The 22,115-nt window shown below is 36.5% G+C and overlaps 1 protein-coding gene across 3 annotated transcripts in view; it reads right to left on the reverse strand.

Moving 5' to 3' along the window:
* Positions 1–2,061: 2,061 nt before the first annotated feature.
* Positions 2,062–22,115, reverse strand: part of ELOVL7 (ELOVL fatty acid elongase 7) — an 88,559-nt gene continuing 68,505 nt past the window's right edge. For all 3 annotated transcript variants that reach the window (XM_026498927.4, XM_048221013.2, XM_057307217.1), the window contains 6 exons: positions 18,179–18,369; positions 14,685–14,765; positions 13,746–13,802; positions 11,277–11,382; positions 6,610–6,746; positions 2,062–4,706 (listed from right to left, as the gene is read on the reverse strand). In XM_026498927.4, the coding sequence (XP_026354712.1) occupies positions 4,497–4,706; positions 6,610–6,746; positions 11,277–11,382; positions 13,746–13,802; positions 14,685–14,765; positions 18,179–18,369 (782 nt within the window). In that variant the 3' untranslated portion in view covers positions 2,062–4,496. The remainder of the gene's footprint in view (positions 4,707–6,609; positions 6,747–11,276; positions 11,383–13,745; positions 13,803–14,684; positions 14,766–18,178; positions 18,370–22,115) is intronic.

Raw genomic sequence — 22,115 nt, forward strand, 5'->3', positions numbered from 1 at the left:
CATCCATTTTGGATCATGAGGTGACTATGGGAATGAAAGCCACATATGGCAGAACTACGAGACAAAATCCCTGGGTCTCTGATACTATAGTACAACCGACCCAACTCTGACTCCATACCTCTGGAACCTTATATTAGAAAAAACTTCTATCTTAAGTAACTGTTATTTTTAGGTTTTCATCAATCCCAGTTAAACTTATGGAACAGTTCACTCCTTATTCCATCAACTTTTCTTGGCAGTATAGCATGATGGTTAAGAGTAAGAGCTTTGAAATCAAAACAAAGTTGGTTTGACACCCAGCTCTAACAGCTAATAACTTCTTCCTGATCTTGGTCAAAATTTATGTAAATGGTGTAAGCATCAATTTCCTTATCTGTAGCCGCCTCATTATATCTCTCTTGTAGGAATATTGTGAGGATCTCATTGCATGAGAAATATAAGGAGCTTAGTAAGCACCATTGTCCTTTGAGAGTCTCAGTCTCAGCTCCCACAGTGCATCACTGCATCCAGTCTTGCTGGTGTTCTCAACGTCCTCCCTTGTCCCGCTGCATTTTCCTTGCAAATCCCTACCTTGGTCAGTGCAAGCCTTCTCCATGCCCACATGATTATAGGCCTAACAAAATTATGCATATTGGGATCACTACAAATGTATGGTCTCCAGCCTAAACGGGGCTCTGCTAAAGGCTGGGAAATATTTGAATTGTGTCTATCCCTAAGCACATCCATCTCCCGCAGTTCATGCAACTTTTTCACTCTTCAAATCATTCCTAGAATAAATATGTTTATGCTGCTTCTTTAAAAGAAAAAAAAAATTCTCTCAATCCATTTATCCCATCCCCTCTGCAATCATCACATATCTTATTCCACCTAAAGTAGAGAGAACCATAAACTTTGTTCTCTTTTGAGCTAGGGACTCACATTTTCCTCCCCATTTAAATCTACTGAGTCTGTATTCTCTGTGCGTATGTTCATATTTTTACCAATCACTACAATGAAATACATTATTTCATTTAAGCCACAGAACAATCCAGCAAGGAAAACTTGTACTATTGTTCTCATTTTATAGATGAAGAAACAGAAGCTGAGAGAGGTTAACTGGCTTGTCCAAGGTCACCTGCCATTTAACATCCAGGCCTCATGGCTTTAGATTCAGCCCACTTTCCACAGTACCCCATGGCTTCGTTGGACACTGCTAGCCATCCTATCCATGGTCAGTCTAGATGAGAGTCTCCCTTCCAAAGCTTTCTCACATCCACCTTTCTTTCTGGGCACACATGCTAGCTCTCCTTTACTCATCCTTAATCAACCAATTTAGCTCTGCCGTTAAGTGTCTAAAGCCGCCACCTCACCCCACCAGATGACTCTTAAGGTACTACTTAGATCAAACCTCACCTCCCTCAAAACCACTGAACGCTTTCAATTTCCTGCAGAATCAAGCCCAGATGCCAAAGCCACGTGCCTCCAAGGTCTGAGGCCACCTCCCCTTCTGGTCTCATCTCTCTGTATCAACTGCAGGAGGCCTTTCTCTAATTTGGTCTATTGGCCATTCCCTAAACTTTCCTTTTCCTAGACCTTGATTTGTTATCTCTTTTCACTTACACCTTGCCCACTAACCCACCACCCATTTTGAAGTTCTATACATCTTAAACACACAAGTTCTAATTCCTTCATAGAGCCTTCCCTGCTGTCTAAGTGACAGAACTTCCACTCATATGGCACCGAGCTGCCCTGTTACATAACTTCCTCTGTCAGTCTGTAAGTTTCAGGAGGCCCCAATTATGTCCGAGGCATCTTTGTATCACTCTAATATCCAGCAGGGGCTCTCAATATATCAATGTTCAACAACTGTGTAAAATGCTTTGGTTAAATGAGTTTTCAGGATTAAAACCACCTACCCATGCAAACATATGCAGTTATATTCCAAAATAAAAGACACACATACACCCACACTACCACAAATTTATTATCTCTCTCTCACACACACACACACACACACTTTGACAATATCCACAGAGTTTTCCATAGTCTTTAAAAATTTAACAGAAATAAGAGATAACTGAGGAAACATAAACTCATAATTTTATAATTTAGGTAACAATGTAGTCCACTCAATTAAGAATTCAACACAATTAAGACTGTAAACTGGCAATGTTCCATAGATACTTAAAATTTTGTATTTGTATTTATTTATAGTAGACATAGGTTTCAAGGATTCATAGAACTTCATGTCATAAACCAGATTTTGTAACTGGTCTCTTTAATTGTTAGGTAAGCAACCCAAAGGCAAAAAGTCCTGAAAAGTGGATGAAACCCCAATAGAAACTCTATGTGACCCATAGAGCCCTTTAATAAAATACTGTCCATGCACATCCTACATCCAGTGATATGCATTTTGATCTAATGACGTTTATATGAAAGATACTTCTGCTAGTTGTGATTTCTTTTCATGTAATATTCCAGCTCTCCACTTTTATTCACATAATTTAGAACATGGTTGCAATACACGCTGCTGTTAGTTCAGAGGCAGGTCAGACATTGTAAAGACTACAGTGAGGTTAGGAGAGGTTGTACAACGCAGGACAGAAAGTATTGAGAAAACCAAACTCTCCTGTTTCATCTTCTCTTTGTGCTTCCTTTTGGTCTTTACCCTGCTTGGGTCTGTGGAAATCATGCGCATTGTGTAACAGCACCCACAACACTGTCTCCTTTTAGCGCAGGTTAGATGTGAAGAGCCAAAACAGGAAAAGAGTATAGGAACCCTGAGACCCTCGGGGAAATAAATTATGACTGCTGTTCTTTTAGCTCTTTTTGCTTTCTTTTCTTTATTTGAGAAAAATAAGATCTTTCCCCCATTTATCAACCCTCGTCTTCTCGTATTGTAAGCAAGTGAAATCAGTAAAGGTCACTTAAAAGCAAATAACCTTATAAATCTGGTGAGTGTGAGAGAAAAGGCCATGGTATAGATTAAATGCCTGAGGTGACACATCGAACTACAGGAGTTTACAGTGAGGAAAAACTCAGGCTTTGATGGACAATGCTATCACTGTGTGTTACATAACGGAGACCCATAAGTACTAATTGTTTAAAGTCATATAAGCATAAGCAGTCCTTCAAAATCAAGTAGAGATATAACAAGAAAGAAAAGGGGAAAATTCGGAAATGTCCAAATATCATTGTTTCTGGGACAAAACTCTATTGACCAGTAGTTTCAGTTTGCCAACAAGAAAATGTGAGAACAAGAGAATTTTTAGAAAGCAGTAATTGTGGAAAAAAAAGTAGGCAAAATGAATTTCAGGTCTTCATTATATAGTTTATAGGTTTGAAAAAACGAAATCCAGGCTATTAATTAATTCATAATTCTGGGAATGTTTTTCCATGCAGTGTATCTATAATGACTATTAAATAGGTTCTCTCTCTCTCTCTTTACTAAGAGACCTTTACGTAACCAAATAGTCCCTGGAGAATTTCTGTGCCACCATTTTCCTCCAGTTGCTTCACAAACGACTCTAACACATTTCTGGAAACTGTGTATAATGGGAGGTCTGAAATCACTTATGATTCAAGGGTACCTGCAGTGAGCTAATGATATGAACATTTACATATCTAACCAATACATATTTAACAAGATAATCCTTTAAGCCATGACAATATGAGAGAGTGACATTATAATACAACAGACAACAGATTTTTCCCACTGAACTAGAGTACTTTTTCCATTGACAAATTTCACCTCTTTCCAGAAATATACAAAGTTAACTGCAAAACAGTAATACCACAGTGCTCGTTAAGCCACAGAACAAATCATCTTGTTTTCAGAATAGTAACTTAACCTTAGTGTCAAGTGCATCAATGTACTAACCCCCAAAATTGTTACTTTCAGACAGTATATACGACAAAAGTATTGTAGGAAAGTCTTATCAGCAAAACTGGTGGTGGCTACACGAGAGATCCATTAAAAATTATTGTTAGTGATGTTAAATGACAACTTATCAAAAATTCACTTCATGTTCAGCATTAGCTCTTTAGAATGGGAATTTAACTTTGGAGTAAATACAGTGTCTCTGAATATAATCAACAAGCAACAAAGCCAGAACTCCCAGTTAGAGGTTTTCAGAGCTGGCAGAAGGAATCTATAGTAGTGCATGGATCTCTGTCCACGGTCAAAATATCTGATGATATTTTTCATCTGTACTGGACTTCTTTGAAAAGTACTATACTGTTTCATATCCTCCTTTCGCTATAACAAAATGTGTTAAATAAAACCTTAAGATTAGGTTTAAAGGCAGCTGAAAAACTGCCTGCTTTAGGCTCTAATTAGACTCTGTTATCTGGGAGCTTTGGGCTCTCAAATATCAGAAACCCCAATAACTTATCATAAAAATACAAGCTCTTGGTTTTGAAAAATATACAAAATGCACTTCACATGGAAATAGCTCTTGATTGTCAAGGAAAGTAAGATACCAGTCTCAGTCATAGATTCATGTTGTGCTTGCATTTCAGTGATCTTTGTTTTTGCAGGTTCCATTTTTCACAGTTTTGGGCAGCCGCTGGCCTTTGGTGTAAGCACGGTACCAAAAATGGAGAAAGAGCAGCAGAAAGATGCACCCATAACTCATAATGATGTATAGAAAGACCGGAAACTGGTACTTGCAATCTTCCATGAAAAAGAACTGGCCTATATGGATGGTGACAATAATGAACTGGGCCTAACAGATGAAAGAATGAGAAATATTATTCAGGTACGAAGTCACAAAGGAGCACTCATTTAATGCATTCTTTGGCTGCTTATGCTTAAACAGTCTGCAACCACAGCTAGGCTACTGTTGGGTAGGAAATTTTATCTTTCAATCTAGCCTCCGTGGGTGTGAGAGTGGGTGGGACAGTGTCAAAATCCAGACGGGAATGGGGAACCACTATTCAGTCCTGCCCAACTCTACAACTCCAGCAGCCCTATGTAAATGGCCCGGGAGCTGTGCGGTGCAACAGCTCTTTCGTCCCCAGAGAAAGAACCATCAGAGCAGGTTGTCTTGGCAAGTCTCTGTCTTGAGTCCTTGACTTGATGAAATACACATGGGACCACTATCTTATGGCTTAATTTTCTAGAAAAGTCTCAATTTCAAATATTCTGTCTTGTGGTTAGACGAGGTATTTCAATTTTGGGGAAACACAAACATTCTAATTAGAGCCCCAGCAATTCTGTAGGAGCCAAAGCATCCCTGAGTCCTGGTATCTGCCACTTGTCACCCACACTTAGATCAGGATAAAAATATATCCTGCCAATGGCAGCAGAGACTCTGTAAGGAGTAACACAGTACTGATGACCCTTCTCGTAATGCTCAAGGGCTCTTTGCTCCAGAACATTATACACAGTCTTAAGAGGAACACTTCCCAGGCTAATGTCCAGATTTTTTGCATATCTTTCTTCTCCTGATTAAAAGGCAACATGTGCTCTGTGGGAATGTTAGAAAAGTAAGATTCCATAAATAAAAATAAATAACAATTACCTATAATCTTCCAGTTATAACCATAGTTAAGCTTTTCACAGTTTCTTTTATGATCATCCTCAACTTCCCTTGCATTACCTTAAGAAACTTCTATGACATTCTTGTGCAGTAACTACACTTACTTCTCTCATTTTGCAGACAGGAAGATGACACCTTTGGAAGCCTCAGTGACACCTTCAATATCCGACACAGGCATGTTTGTGTATAACCAACATGTTCGAGATAATAATAAATATCTATTCTTTCTTCCATTTTAGTATTTTGCCACATTATTAAAAAGTTTTTACATTTAAGAGTAGGTAAGTGAAAAAAAGCCCAATACAAAATTGTCCGTGTGGTATAATGCAAATCATGCAACAGGTATACACATAGATGTGGAATTATGCCTATTCTTCTTTCTCTTTGCTTAATTAGATGTTCTGATTTCTTGGCGATGAGCACATGTTACTGTACGGTCAGAAAAAATACTTAAAAAGAAAGCAACTGTGAATAATTTTCTTGATTTCATAATATCACAAAGTAGGAATTAAAATAATTTATTTCACTACTTCCTTACACTTGGTTATTTAGAGCATTGTCAATTTTGCCAATATATACAATATACCGTCCCCCTACCCTTTTCATCTGCATATATATTTACCATTTGGAGGAAAAACAGACTTAGAGGCAGGCATACAGGAAGACACATAACGCCCTCAGTTACGTTCCCTCCGTCAAAGTCATTTAGATCTAGAATATGGAATTTCTAACTTCTAATTTAATATTATGCCTGCTGCAGTTCAAATAACTGTGAGATTATCTTGATCATAAATATATTTATTTTATATAAAGGCATAAAGTAGTATAAAGATGGCCTAAAGATACACATTCTGGCTTAACCGTCTGAGCCTCTTAGCTACCAAATACACTTTGTTTTCAACACAGTTCTTCACAAAAGTTTAAATAACATGGAAAAGATAATGACGGGATGCAATACAGGGGCCACACACTCTATATTCCTATTGTTCTGTAGCTTTTGTTCTTTAGTTAGTATTCTGATTCATGGGAAAGAGAAATGACTCTAGTTTAGTTTTATGTCTGGTTTTAAAGAAAATGAATTACTCACAAGCTGTAATGATGTCAAATATTTTTTCCACCACAGATACTTCTGGAAGGCTGGCCCCAGTGCAGATAGCCCATAGTAGGAATACATGACTACGTGTACAGCTGTATTTAGAAAGGCGTGGAATGTTCCCAAACCACCTGGAAAATAAAATTATTGTAAAATGGGGGCAATGTTCCTTAAAATGAGATTCATTTTTGTCTGAACTGAGATTTTAGAATAATTATTTCTTTAATTTTAGTAGAAAGAAAAACATACATCACATTAATATTGTTAAACAGCTACCAAATTAGAGGGAGCTGGATAACACATTCATTCAGTAAAATATAAGATGCAAATTTCCAAAAATAAATTAGAATGCTTTTATTTATTGTTATATCTTAACCTTAAGATGGTCTTTTGGTTTGGGTTCACTTTAACAAACTAAGTTGAGTTGTTTTTTAATGGTAGATGCTTAATAATAGTGATCAGATTCCTCTTTTTAGTGAGGGTTGACATATATAAAGCACACAAATGCACTAATCTTAGGTGATGATTGTGTATGCAGGTATACACCCACATAGCCATCCATCAAAGTCATGATATAGAACATTTCCAACATCACGTATGGTTCCTACATCCCCCTTCCAAGAATATACCCCTCTCAACGTGACCTTTATGCTGACTTCTGTCATCAACTATTAGTTTGCCTGATATTAAACTTCATATAAGTAGAATTATACAGGATAATCTTGTAGGCCTACTTTCTTCCAATCAACATAATGTTTTTAAAATTTATCCACGTTGCTGTATTAGTAGTTTGCTTTCTTACTACTGTTCAGTAGTACAGCATTGCACTGTATGAATGTATCACAATCCGTTCTCTTGTGCTATAAAACTTTGGCAGTAAATACTGGCTTTCATTAGTAGGCTATGCTAAGTTTGCTTTAATTATTTAAAAACAAGTATTGTTTTTCCAAAATAAACCTTTATTAATTGTTAAGCCATCTTTGTTTACGGCTTCCATTTGATTATTATCAATTGTGTCCTCCTATCTTGATTTTCCTCTTCCAGCCACTACGTCTCCTACTGATCACATTCAATTTAGAGTAGAAGCAAAGAACCCTGGGGGAACAGAAGCAAAGATCATTTCAACTGTCTTTAGCGGGACCTGTAGCACAGTGGAGGGGGTAGCAAGGTGACTAGCTGATAGCAGGGGAAAAAACCAAAACACTCTTCCTTAGCATCTTTCCTAAGAGGCACGATCTGCAAGAAGCTGCATTCTTTATGTATAGCCTGATTCAGCTTAGTGATGCTGACCTAGGATTTAAATTCTTCTCCAAAATATTCTACTTTCTTTATTCCAGTATTCTTTAATTACAGAAATAAAGTGAAACCCTGCAAATGTGGAAAAATTACCTTAGAAAAGGGACTAAATTCATAAACACTATGTATTATAGAAAGTTTAAAGCAAAATAAAAATTGTTGCATAATAGAAACTAATTACATCTTAATAATCATTCATAATTCCAGAAATTCCAGATACTTCTAGACACTACCACTGCTAAAGTACTCCTTTAAAATAACCTGTTGGAAATAATTATTTCTGAGTAATTTAAATATTCCCCCAATGCCTCATTTATGCTATACTGTGCTTCATAAACTTTCTCTCAGTAGAATAAATAAAATTGCAGCCAATTATCATAAATTTCAAGTCAGAAGAAACTGAATTAATGAAGCTTGTTAACAACCTCCCACCTTTCATTATTTACATTTGGATTAGTCTTTTTTCCCCAAAAGAAACTTGAATAAATAAATTATAGTGGTGTGAAAACACATTTTCTAGGGTGATTTAAAAATATAGTAGTTGTGTATTTCTGATAGTTTAGGAGTCAAGCTGCTTAACAGGAGCATAAGCCAAATACCTCTCATGTCCATTTGTGTCTTATGATTATATAAACACAGAGGACACAAACTACATCAGGCTTTTCTCACTAAGATACCTGTCCCATTTTTTGGTAGAAGACTATTTTTCCATCCAGAATCTTTTATTATTTAAATGTCCTAAAATGAGGATCCTATGGACAGGAATTTAACAAAGCACTAGTGTAGCTAACAGGGTTTAGTAGGGATTACTAATCAAAATCAGCTATCAAATAAAATTAACTTGCTGATTTTGTCTAGTTATGATTATTTTTTCAGATATGTTAATAAGTTCATTCATAGAACAGTCACATTTTAATTAGCAATGTTTTTCACATCTTCTTTGGAAGGCTTTCCTAATAAAGTTTTTTCTAAGCTTGCTTTCTTCTTTACAACAATAGTTTTGCAAAGCTAACATCTTGGAATGAGTTGCAATTAGTGCCATTTCATTTTATTCCTTTTTAGAGAAATAAAGGAATCACCTGGGTAATTATCACAATTCTCCATATCTCTGGAAGGGAGGATGTGCATAATGAATATAAAAACCTGCCAGAGAAACATCTGCATCATATTCCAAAGAAAAGTTGGAATACTTTTTATGCCAGAGAATTGTACAACAGGCAAACAGGAAATTAAATACTAGACAGAGATCAGTTGTGCTCAAGTCTTTGAAAGAACAGTGTAAACCGGACAGTTTCATTCTAGGAATGAAAGCCAATGCCAGACCACATTTCTGGAAATATCTCAGCTCTTATTGCTGTACTTGTCACTAAATAGATATTAGGTGTACAAGTATCTACCAGATTCCACATGCAAGACTGAACAGAAATGCCAACTCATGGGACGTATAAGAGAGAAGAAAGTATTTACGTTTTGTAAAGCAGCAGGGGGATTAAGGTATGGACAATGAACCCGCCACAACGTGTTTGATGTCCATAAACAGGGTAACATTAAAAAACCAAGGAATTTCATGTTTAAATTTTCATTATTGAAAGCAATGCTTGTTTGAAAATGGAAGCCAGACTATCAATGGGCTCAAAGATAGACATTACAAAAGTGCTCAACTTTATTCTTCAAATAAACTTCATTTTTCCCATTGTAGAACTTATAGCTATTCAAATACAGAAAAGTTAGAAAATACAGAGAGGCTAAAGATGTAGAGAGAAGGCACTTTCTGTGTTAGTACCTCTAAATCACTGTATTTTGGGGTATTACCTCCCAATCTTTTTCCTATTTATATTTATTTTTCAGTGTTGTGATATAATATTTGGTCTCAGAGAAGAAATCTGAATAAATAAATTATAAGGGTGTGAAAGAACTTTTTCTAGCATACTTTAAAATAGAATAGACACCTATTTCTGATAATTTTGGAGTCAAACTGCTTAAAAGAGAAGATGAGCTAAATGTCTCTCAGTATCATTTGCATTTCACAATTATATATACACAAGAATTCATAACCATCTTATTAATGGATGGTTAGGTATTTTCCAATTTTTGGCCAACACAAATAAGATGTCAATGAATATCGCTATACAGAGAACTGATGTGAGAGGAAAAAAAACATATAAAGAGAAGTAAAATAATGGAGATAAATAATCGCTATCCTTAATTTATAAAATGGACACAGATGAGACTATCTTCTCATAATGTGGGTTACATTTTTACATTAACATACATTATAAGAAAAATCAATGACAATTATTTTTTAAAAATCCATGACATACAAATGCCAATCTGGGGAAAGAAAACACCTCATACTGGAAAATCTGATGCCCGTAGGCCACAGTAGGGACAGTCTTCCTGGCTCCTCCAGGTTCTGGTATCTCATGCCAATGGCTTATTCATGCCTTCTCATGCTCTGAGACATGAAGATTTTTTCCCCATGCCTAGAGACTATAAAACTCAAACAAGAGTTTCTCAATTGTGGTTTCTCTTTTTCGTCCTACAAAGTCAGAATACCTAATAGAAATGAGCTATTCACAGAAATTTTAAAGCTTTGTCTAACATGGGCTGCAGATCTACTCAGAGACTTCTTAAATTTAGAATTCTTAAACTCGATAAAAAAATTTCCCAACCAACTTCTGCTAATAAGTATATGTTCTTGGAGACATCATTTATTTAACAAGTTATGATAGGGTAAAATTGCTTAACCTGTTTTTTCCGATTCTAGATGTTCAGAGGCATAAACCAAAACCAAACGAACAAAAGAGGCTCTCTGCCAAGCTTTTGATTTAAACCAGTTTTGACTTCAAAAAATATCAAAACAATATCCCTCAACCACAATTTGACACATCTTTAAAGACTTGGTAGGGGATGAGATATCAGTTATTGGAATTTTGAATGCAAAGATGACTGGAACTTGAGATAAACATTCTAACTTCCTGGAAAGCTGTAAGTTATAGATATCTAACTATATTTCTATAAAACTAAGGCTTCTACCATTTTATTTGTTTATTGTTTGTTTATTTAATAATATTTAATAGAACTATACAGGAAGAGAGTAAAATCCAAACCAAACAACTACAGGATATGGGTAGAAGGCTGTACCCAAAAGTCATGTGTATCTAAAGAATGAAGGGTGGGGGAGGGACCTGGGTTAAAGTCTTAACATTTATGTTTCAGGTAATAATGAAAGTCGGAAGTTCGATCAAAGTCATCCTTTGATGTTTTGAGTTTCTTCTAAATCACATTTAAGGACAGAATTTGTGTTTACAACATACAGAAATGTAATCGTTTATAACACACGATCCCAACTCTCCCTTGGCTACCTGCGGCAAATTTGACTCCAAACCACCAGGTCCATGGCATGATGGTATGATGGAAGACATGCAGGAAAGTCACTTGGCTATTTTTCTTACGCAGAACAAAAAAGATCTGAAATAATTTTAAAAAAATCAAGTTCATAGAAAATCATGCAATGATTGATCTACTGATTTATCTACAAAAATATTTGCAAAGTACAAACTATTTTACACCATAATTTGCATTGAAAGGCCTGCCTTAGAGAATGCTCATAGAAACAGCTGATTCTCCAAGCGGCAGCTAAAAAGCTAATTAGTATGAAAGAACTTAGGTATGATGACTAGTCATGGGAGAATCAATAAAAGGGTGTTAAGGAAAATGTATGCAGATTTGAAAATCAAAAATGGAAGGTGAGGAACATAGCCAAATATTGAAAGAAATGTTACTGGTAGGAAAACATCCATGTAGATTTTGAAGTATGTGGGAAAGCAGAGAGTCTCAATTCTTAGGACAGAAACTATTCTATATTGCTCTCTAAGACATCCTACTAATTTAGATGAGGGATTAAGCAAACTGAAAAAAGGACTTGCAACAAAGCAAAAGTAAGCATATTATTACTAAAAAAAGATGAAAAGGGAAAAACTTGAGGGGATATGGAAAAATAGGATAGGGGGGAAAATGCAGCCTAGAAAAAGAAGAAAGGCAACAAAGGCACCATCCAGACTGAATGTACCCGTGGTTTGCAGAAACCCTACAAACAAACAAAGAGGAGAACAGGAAGGCTTTTGCAGGGAGAAATTTTTTCCAAAAAAAAATTCAAAAGCAGAATTAAGTGTTCAAAAAATATTCAAAATTCAGAATACCAGTGATGAGTCAGACTTCTAAATATAGAACTAAGCAGAGCACCACAAACAAAAGTATCCATAACAGTATTTGAGAAATGTGGTTTAGGGAAGTACATAGAGGTAGCATCAGTTTCCTTGTGGAACCTGGAAATGAGAACATGCAAAGCAGAAACAATGAAGCCAAAATGCATTTGCTTATGCACATGGAAGATGGCAGCATGATGCAATGAAAAAGCCCCAAACTAACTATCTGGGGTCCCAGTCCCAGGCAGTAGTGGCATTCCTCTGGGTGAGTTACTTACCTTTCTGGCTTCAATTGTTTTGGACCAGATCAGTGGTTCACAACCCTGGCTGCATATTACAATGTCCAAGAAGCTTTATAAAAATCGCCATGCCTAGTCTCTAACTGTAGACCACCTGGTACCAAATCTCTGGAGGGGCCCAGGTTTTTGGGTTTTTTCCTAATGCAGTTAATGTTCCTGCACCATGAAGGCTGAGAAGCACTGAACTACAGCAGGGGTGTCCAAGTGTGGACACTGGACCAACAGCAATAACATCACCTGAGAACTTAAAAGAAATGCAACTTCTTGAGCCCAACACACTGCATCAGAAACTTTAGGAGTGGGGTCCAGACATCTGTGTGTGTTTCACACAGGTGATTCTAAGGCAAGCCCAAGTTTGAGAACCACTGTATTCTATGCTCACTAAAGTCCCTTCCAATTCTAACATTATGCGATTATTCAGCTGAGAAGGTGAAGCATGTTGAGATTTGCTACAAGAAATATGTACTCTGTCACTGACCTTTACCTCTGAAACTAGTATTATGTTATATGTTAATTGATTGAATTTAAATAAAAAAAATAAAAATAAAAAAGAGAAGAAATATGTATTCTGTAATATGTAATTGCAATATGTATCCTGAAGAGAGAACACACTTGTCTTAGATCCAGAACTGGTTCCAGATAACTGAAACCTACATGCCCCAAAGATAAATACCCCTTTCCGAAGCTACTCTGAAAACAGAAGGACACAGTTGTCCCCTCTCATCAAGGATCCTAATCCATGGCACCTGCTTCTCCCAGAGCCTGTCACCCAAATTCAGAGTCGATCCTCAACAGGATCTTAGTTGGAAGAGAGAAGATGTAGTAAGTATAAACTTCAGAAAGGCAGCTAGAGATAGTTTTGATATTACGAAAACTACTGATATCCCAGGGATAATATCCTAATGTAAGTTTATGAATTTTGAAGCACTTACCCTCTTAGACAAATATGGATGACTTAGTGCTTTGGTTTATACCAAAAGAGCCCAAGGTAGAACGTTCTCTGCTCTTTGCTTCATGAACTTGCTTCCCTAAACACCTGTCACCCACCTCCATAAAGATGCACAGTTTTGCAGTGTATGTGACAGTTACATGCTTATCTTCATCAGATGGTAAGTACATAAGAAAACCTTCTGGAGTTTGCAAAAGACTGAAAAAAAATGCTTATCCTATCTACTCTCTAAAATTACTGATGATAAAAGGTAAAAGATAATAGGAGGTCTGCCTGAAGTGGAGAGATAACCAGAGTTATCAGACAACTGAACTCTAGCAGTTTATTGCTTCTACTGAAACATCAAACATTTACCAAGTGTGGTGACCACATACTCACAGTATCTAATAGCTCAATAAATTTGGAGAAGTAATAAAGCCAGCAGGTGCGTGCCATCTGCAGGAACACATAGATACAAATTTATTTTATTTTTTTATATGGAGCAATTTTTATCTTTTTAATTTTGGCAAAATATACATAACCCAATTTACCATCTTAACCATTTCTAAGCGTTCATTTGGCGGTATTTAGTACATTCACATTGTTGTGCAGCCATCACCACCACCCATCCGTTGAACTCCTTTCACCTTGCAAAAGTGAGACTCTGTGCCTATTAAACAATAACTCTTGATCTCCTTTCCCACCAGCCCCTGACAACTACCATTTTACTTTCTGTCCCTGAATCTGACTATTCCAATTACCTCATGTAATAGAATCATACAGTATTTGTCTTTTTGTGCCTGGATGATTTCACTTAGCATAATGTCCTCAAGGCTCATCCATGCTACAGCACATATCAGAATTTCCTTCCTTGCTAAGGCTGGATAATATTCCATTGTACGGATATACCACATTTTCTTTATCTGTTCATCTGTCCGTGGACATTTGGGTTGCCTCTACTTTTTGGCTATTATGAATAATGCTGCTATGAATATGGGTGTACAAGTATCTCTTTGAGTCCCTGTTTTCAATACTTCCAGGTATATATCCAGATAGAATTGCCAGATCATATGGTAATTCTATTTTTAATTTTTTGAGGAACCAGATATGAATTTATTTTTAAATCCAGGAAATTAAAAAATAAAAGCACCAATTTTCATTTAACAGAAAACTATGCACCTGACTTATTCATTCTGATAATTTTTAGCTTTTTTTCTCTCAGTCCATATAGTTTGGTAATTGAGTCATTTACTTCTTCTGAGTTCACATTAAGTGTTAATAAAACACAGTCTAAAAAGTTTTAATATTTGAGTTACAAGTTTTTCCAAAAAGACTCACCCTCAATGCTGAAGGTGACTGTGAGTAGTCAACAATTTCGCATCGAAGTGAATAACCTGTACCCCAGCCAGACATCACAAACTGTAAGAGAGCACATGTATATTAAAGAAGGAGGAATTTGCTCAACAGCTACAACAATGGTACTTTTGATTGTGTCTCTTTACCACAATCTCAGCTGATTCAGTATGCAGTGCGGAAGAAAAGGCAGGCTAGAATAATTACAAACTGGGAACTTGCTTGATAAAGCAACAAGAATTTTCAAAATCATATAGTCATATATTATTTATATCAACTGTGTTCTGACTCAAATGTCCATTTCTTAGGATGATTATTCTAATACAGTGGAGAATAAAACACTAGGAGTGTTTTGATTAAATAGCAAATACTGGCAGGTGCATGCCGGCATATATACATATATATGTATGTATGTATATATGTATATATGCTCATGAATATGTTTGTGTACTCTGAAGGGAATAACAGTCTGAAAACAGTCTTTTCTGGTAATTTCTAATCTCCATCCCTCAGTAAATGAATGCGCAAACCAAAACTCCTCACTGTACTATTAGACGGCTGCTACAACTGGGTTTTCCTGTCCTCGGCTAGTGCTTATAATGTGAAGTGGTAGTCTTTGGCTCTTAAAATCAAGATTGATTAAACACAAGACTCAGAGATTAGTTCAGTTTGGAGTCACATGACAAGTAAGAGACGAAAATGTTAACAATAAGAGTGCAATCTGGCATGCCCTAATTCCAGCACACCCACAAAGTGACCTTAGACTAGTGGTGAGAAGAAAGAGCCTATTGTTTTTATCTGAACCTTTATTCAAAGATTATATTGACATTCTTTTAGTATGATGGTGGGAAGTTCTTCTTTTAAAACAGTATTTGATTCAAATAAAAATTTCAAAAAAACTAAAAAGAAGAATAAAACAGTATCTGAAAATGAAAAGCTAAGGGTTCTAATTTTAAATTAATGTATATATTAAATGGTTGGCTTAACTGAGTGTTCTGACAATATGATCAGCTCTTCTCTGACATCCTCTTCTCACAAGTGCCAACATCTTCCTCGGAGTGTCTTCTTTCTCAGTATAATGGTTTACATCATTTTCTGCCATTAGTGCACAGTTCAAATTTCTATTTTTAATTACTATTAAAGCTAAAATGAAAACTTTACCATAAATTAATTTTAAAAGCAAAAAGTTATGGGGCTTATCAGAATGATATTTTAATGGTCAAAAACAAAAAGAAGCAAAAGAAGAAAGAACAACTGTTTAGACTGTGGTATTCAAAATCACACCATCCTTTCCTGATATTAGCTCCTAGCTTGATTCACAAGATGTTTAATCCCACTGTTAACTTGGTAAATGATGAAATCTTAAAAAAGATTATCTTAAGATTCAGAAAAGTATAAAACATATTTTATGGGTAAGAAAAATGACTTACAAAAACAAGTCAACAGATATTTCTCAAAGAAACAAGGGAATGTGGTAGAAAAACATCTAATTCTACAAAATCCTGATCTGTCAGTGAGCGCCATATTCTCTTCTATTCAGACTCTCTACTGACTGCTGCAAGTAAAACCAAAAGTCCCCTTACTTAACTGGAATGATGGGTTCTCCACTTTACCCTACCCCATTTAAGGACAGAGCTGAACAATAGAAGCTCTGTGCCATGGCCTTCTGTGAGATCTTCAAGAGTCTCTCTTCATTAATGTCTGACTAGTGTCAAGTAACTAGCCATCGCTATATGATAAGGAATGTGGGTTCCTTTAGTCTGATGTACTTCCCTTCCAACTTGTTCATATTTTCCCTAACATTCGTAAGTAGAGGTGTTTCCTCTGTATTTCTACTGCAATTGTGCTCTATCCACTAAACCATGTGATGTGTTCAGTGTCCTGGAGATGACATGCTGACTGGCTGCCAAAACTCTTTGTTTAAAGAGAGAGTGGAAATTAGTGCTTCCCCAATATTAATTTTAAGAACATTCTAATAGTCTATGAAGCTCTTAACATTCCTATATTTCAGGTTATCAAGAAGAACGAGCGATAATTTATATTTGGCAGGTAATAAACATTGGCATATAAGTAACTCTGGTATGAGTGATTAATGAGAGACAGAAACGGCTACATTCAGCATTTTCAAACTTCTTTTACATTGTATTTGCTAAAACAGGAACACAAACTTACTGGCTATAATTAAATTCCTTCCTGAGAAACATATTTGGGGACATACACTGAATGACATAATAAGACATGGAGCATAAAGGGACATGAGAAATAATTTGGTTTAATCATGACTCTATATAATGGGAGAACTAAGGCCCAGAGGTTAAGTAACCTGCTCAAAAATCAGGCAGCTGGTTAGTAGCATAACTGGCACTAATTAGCCCCTGGTCTCCCGGCTTCTAGGTCTGCACTTAACACTGTCCAACAGGCTATTTCCTCTCTGTCATAACTTGGTAAAAGCATGTATTTTTTCTGCTCCCCACCTCTGTTACTCCTTCCCTTTCAGTTACTCATGATCCAGAAGGGACAATAAGATAGCTTGTAGTTAATTTTGGTAATAAAATAGAAGAAATAGAAGGTAGCAAGGTTAGTCCAGACTTGAACGAGGCCAGTGAGACATGAGGCTATAACACATGTAAGGTGACTTATTCAGGTGGCTTTGCAGCAGGAATCAAGTTGGAGGGATGCATGTGGAAAGGTCAGAGTGTCAAGAGGGGCCAGAGGGGTCATGGTGGGCCCTCGAGAGTTCCAGTTATGAGGAAGCACAAGCTATGTTGCAAAGAAGAAAATAAGTAGTAGAAGATGAGGAAGCCAGCCAGTATTGGAAAAGAAGCAAGGAATCCCAGAAAAGCAGGTAAGTGAGGCTGGACGAAGGTTGTTAACAGTACAGTAGGTGAGAGAGAATCCATGAGTCTACTCTTGGGTCCTGGAAGATCCCCATCTCTCTTACTGACAGTTAAGGGACAGGCTCCCTCACCTACTGCTTTGTATGAGTTTAAATTCTCTGTCCCCTCAAGGCTCAGCTAAACCAAACCTGAACAATCTTACAGCTTATCTGAGGTTCCCACAATGATGATGATAACTCATTACAGAGTCAAGATAAGCTCCCAACGTCAGACAGACCTGGATTCAAAAATCAGTCCTTCAATAACCAGCTATGTTACTTTGAGTAAGTACTTAATTTCTCCGTGTATGAGTTGCCTTAAAAATAACACTTACGGATTCATTCAATCATCTATTAACTACATGAAAGTTCCTGGACTTAATGTTAATTTTTCTCACTACTTGTGAGGTAGACTATACTGAGATCCTCTAAATAGGTCAATATCACGTCTATACATAACAATTTTTTGGCAAAAATTTAAGCTAAATTTCTAAAATTCCTTAAATTTCAGAGTTACCATTATAATCATAACAAGAAACATAATGACAGAAAAACAGGAAGATTCAGGCAAAATACTCCCATTAGGAATACTGAAGACACTTGCCTCGTAACACATATACACAGAAAAGAGAACTATGGAAAAATTGTATGTTATCATCGCTTTCTTGAGTTCAAAGGGCTTTCGATTCTCCATGAGCTTTGGTCCTAGAGAAGTGACAAAATAGACATAGAGTCCCAGGATGAAGGTTTGTGGCAGAGGTGAGGACATGAGGAACCAGTCTTCAACTCTTGGATCTAAAAACAAAAAGTAAGTGCACATCCATTTAGCCAAGAAATAACTGACAGCAACCAGCATTTCTTTAAGCAAGCACCTAGATCCTAATGTTGACAGCAGACTAGTCAGTCAATGATCTACTACCTTAAAGAAGGATCAAGGGAAATCACCAGGGATGGTGATGGGGCTAGGAAGAGTGGGGCTGTTATCACCACAGGCCTCAAAGGGCAAAGGGAGGTAGTGGTTACTAGAACCCAGGAGTCAAATGGAGAAGCTCTCCTGGAGAAGAGCGGTGACCTTCCGTGGAGGGACTGGGCCAGAGCAAGGCAATTCTGGAAATAAGTGGCTGGGGAATCAATATCTCAGTACCACCCCCCCCAACCCCCTAGGACTCTCCATTGGCTGAACCCAACCAGAAACCAGAGGTTAGGGAAGCAAGCCCATAGTTATAATCTATACTGGTCATTCCCCAGGGTCCAGCACAGGGTGCAGGATGGATCTGGGGAACAGAAGACACATAGCAAAGTTCTACCATGCATCTATAACCACTAGTAACATTTTAGAGTTTCTCTACTCAGATCTTCTTTTAGATACAAAAATATGTCTGTGTTTGCTGTTTCTTAACTTTCTTCTTTCCCCCAAGGAAACTAGGACATTTCCATATATGCTGTATCATAGAATCATAGAATTGAAAGGGACCATAGCATCATCTACCAAAAGTATGGGTTCTAGGTGTACAAAATAGGTTAATCAATGTGAGCACAAAAAACATAACAAAACACATGGCCTCACAGCCATGTAAAAAGAAATTCACCTGGTCACTACTCATTCCAGGACAGGATAATTATATCAGTTAAAAATTACAACTCAAGATAAAATGTGATTTGGAAATGAAAAGTACAACATAGGGTATATAGTCAATAATGTTGTAATAATACTGTATGGTGACACTTATCATGGTGAGTGTTGAGTAATGTATAGAATCGCTGAATCAATATCTTGTACCCCTGAAACTAATATAACACTGTATGTTAATTATTCTTCAATAATGAATTTTTTAAAAAAGCGTTTGAGAAAAAAATATATATGCCAAATAAACACAGGACTTGCAATTATAATAGGTATTCCCGAACAGAAGTAAAATAGAAAAGAAAAACAGAAAAATATTCAAATAGGTCATAAAATATTTTTCTGAAAAATGAAAATCAAAACTAAATCTTTGTATCAAAGTACTTATCATGTACCAGCAAGTAAATACTAATGAATAAGCAAATCTGGCTGTATGTAGGTAAAGTTCTTGTGTTGCAAAGATAAAAATTCCATAAGCATGATGAAAGAAGCAACAAATCTCAAAATGGAAAAATGTCAGACTTATTCCAGAAGTCTCTTAAGACCACTTGACCACAAAAAAAGGATCCATGTATATAGAGACTTATAGAAAATTGATGTAATCTAGGCATGTAATTATATTACATCTAATTGATGTAATATATTAAGAATGTTGTTCAAGTAGAAAAGGAAAAAAAATAAAGTCAAAATTGTTATTATTACTTCTAACTTGGGCTATTATTTCAGGATAAATCATTTGAGTAATTATTTTAATGCCTCAAATATAAAAAGTGACCAAGCTAGCAGTTAAAAATACTCTTATGAGATACGTGGGAAAATATGAATACTGGTTGAATTCTTGATGATCATGTTTTATTTTGGTGTGATTATAATATTATGGTTATGTTTTAATGTCTGAAAATAAATTTTTACATATTTATTTGAGAGAGAGAGAGAGAGAGAGCAAGCATGAGCGGGAAAGGCAGAGGGAGAGAGAATCTCGAGCAGACTCCCCACTGAGTGGGGAGCCCCACATGGAGCTTGATCTCATGAGCCTGAGATCATGACCTGAGCCAAAACCAAGAGTCAAATGCTCAACCGACTGCGCCACCCCTGAAAATATTCTTAAAATAAAGAATGACACTATTAATAAAAAAATGTGATGAATTCTATAATCTTAAGTAGTTCAGGTGTGATTTTACTAAATTGCCTCCTGAAACCAGAGCATTACAAAGGAAGATAAGTATGAACAGGTTTCTAAGTATATCTGACTAAAAACTGAGTCTTGACTAACCTTAGGTTGTTAAACACCATCACTTTTGTTGATTGGAAAAGAGGGGTGGGAAGAATAGAGCCCTTGCTCATTTAAACTGCTACTGATGTAGCCAATTACCAAAACACTTTGAATACCCCTTCAAGTCTGACTTCCTACCCAGTGTAAAAATTTCTTCAACAGCCTTCATGGTTGAGGACTCACCTGGCCTCAATTTTACTACTATAGAGCTCATATCTGTTACTTGGATATATGAAGGCACGGCTTTAGCTATCAAAGATGATGTGTTCTATGTTCAGATGGATTTCCATCAAAAATACCAATAGATGCCCTATCTTAAAAAAACAAATTAAAAAAACCAAATGTCAGCTCTAAAACAGACCCCAAGATATTTAGGAATTTAATATATAATAAAGAAAGACCCATAAACAAGCAGGGAAAGGAGAGATTATTCAACAAATGTTGACAGGAAAAAATGAATACTTGGAAGAAAAAGGAGTATGTTCCTTACCTCACATACTATACAACCTTGGCCCAATCTTTACAATGGAAGCAAGACATTTAAAATCCGTTCCCAGAAAAAGTAGGGTGAGATTAATGGGAATGCTAAACAAGCAAACTGTTTTTCTGCAGGGTTTTCGTGCTTCGTGTTCATTGTGAATTGCCAAGATGAGAATGGTGGTATGCAACATTTCTCAAACTTATTTGGCCATTTCTCAAACTGATATTTTGTAGAATACCATTTAACACCTTATGGAACGAACACTGTGGAACACAGTCATGGAAAGAGCTCTCTGCTGAAATAAATCTTTAAATTCAGTCATTAAAAATAAGGCAGTGTGGGGCACCTGGGTGGCGCAGTCGTTAAGCGTCTGCCTTCAGCTCAGGGCGTGATCCCAGCGTTCTGGGATCGAGCGGATCGAGCCCCACATCAGGCTCCTCTGCTATGAGCCTGCTTCTTCCACTCCCACTCCCCCTGCTTGTGTTCCCTCTCTTGCTGGCTGTCTCTCTCTCTGTCAGATAAATAAATAAAATCTTTTAAAAAAAAATAAGGCAGTGATTTAAAAAATTAGGTAGTGATAGGGGATTACGAGTACACTTATGATGAGCACTGAGTAATGTACAGAATTGCTGAGTCACTGTATTGTACACCTGACGCTAATATAACACTGTATGCTAATTATACTGGAATTAAAATTTTAAAAATCGGGTAGTGATGAAGATAAATATAGGATCTGATCATTTTGAGATATAGTAAGGAGGCAGAAAACAAAATTTTGTAAATGGTTAAACACAGGGAATGAGAAACAGGTGGAAGTTAAGGAAAAACTGAGATTTTTGTTTAGATAACTGTACTATTGCTGAGACTGGGAATGCAGGATATGGAGCAAGACTGGTCAGGGAGAGATGGCTTACATTTTCGAACATCTTACATTTGGCCTACCTCTAAAATATGTCTATGGAGAACCCCAGAGGCACCTGGAGATTTGAATTTGGAAGTAGGAGAGAGATCTGGGCCAGAGATGTACTATTTGGGACCTTTATCACATAAAAGGTGAACAACAGAGCCATGAAAGTGGCTTAGGAAAGTGGGTAGAGTAAGGAGAGTAAGTGGTTCAAGTCAGAATCTTGAGGACTTAATCTTTGTAGGAGGGATGGTAGATG

Source organism: Ursus arctos, unplaced genomic scaffold (genome assembly GCF_023065955.2).
Source record: "Ursus arctos isolate Adak ecotype North America unplaced genomic scaffold, UrsArc2.0 scaffold_5, whole genome shotgun sequence".
Taxonomy (NCBI): Eukaryota; Metazoa; Chordata; class Mammalia; order Carnivora; family Ursidae; genus Ursus; species Ursus arctos.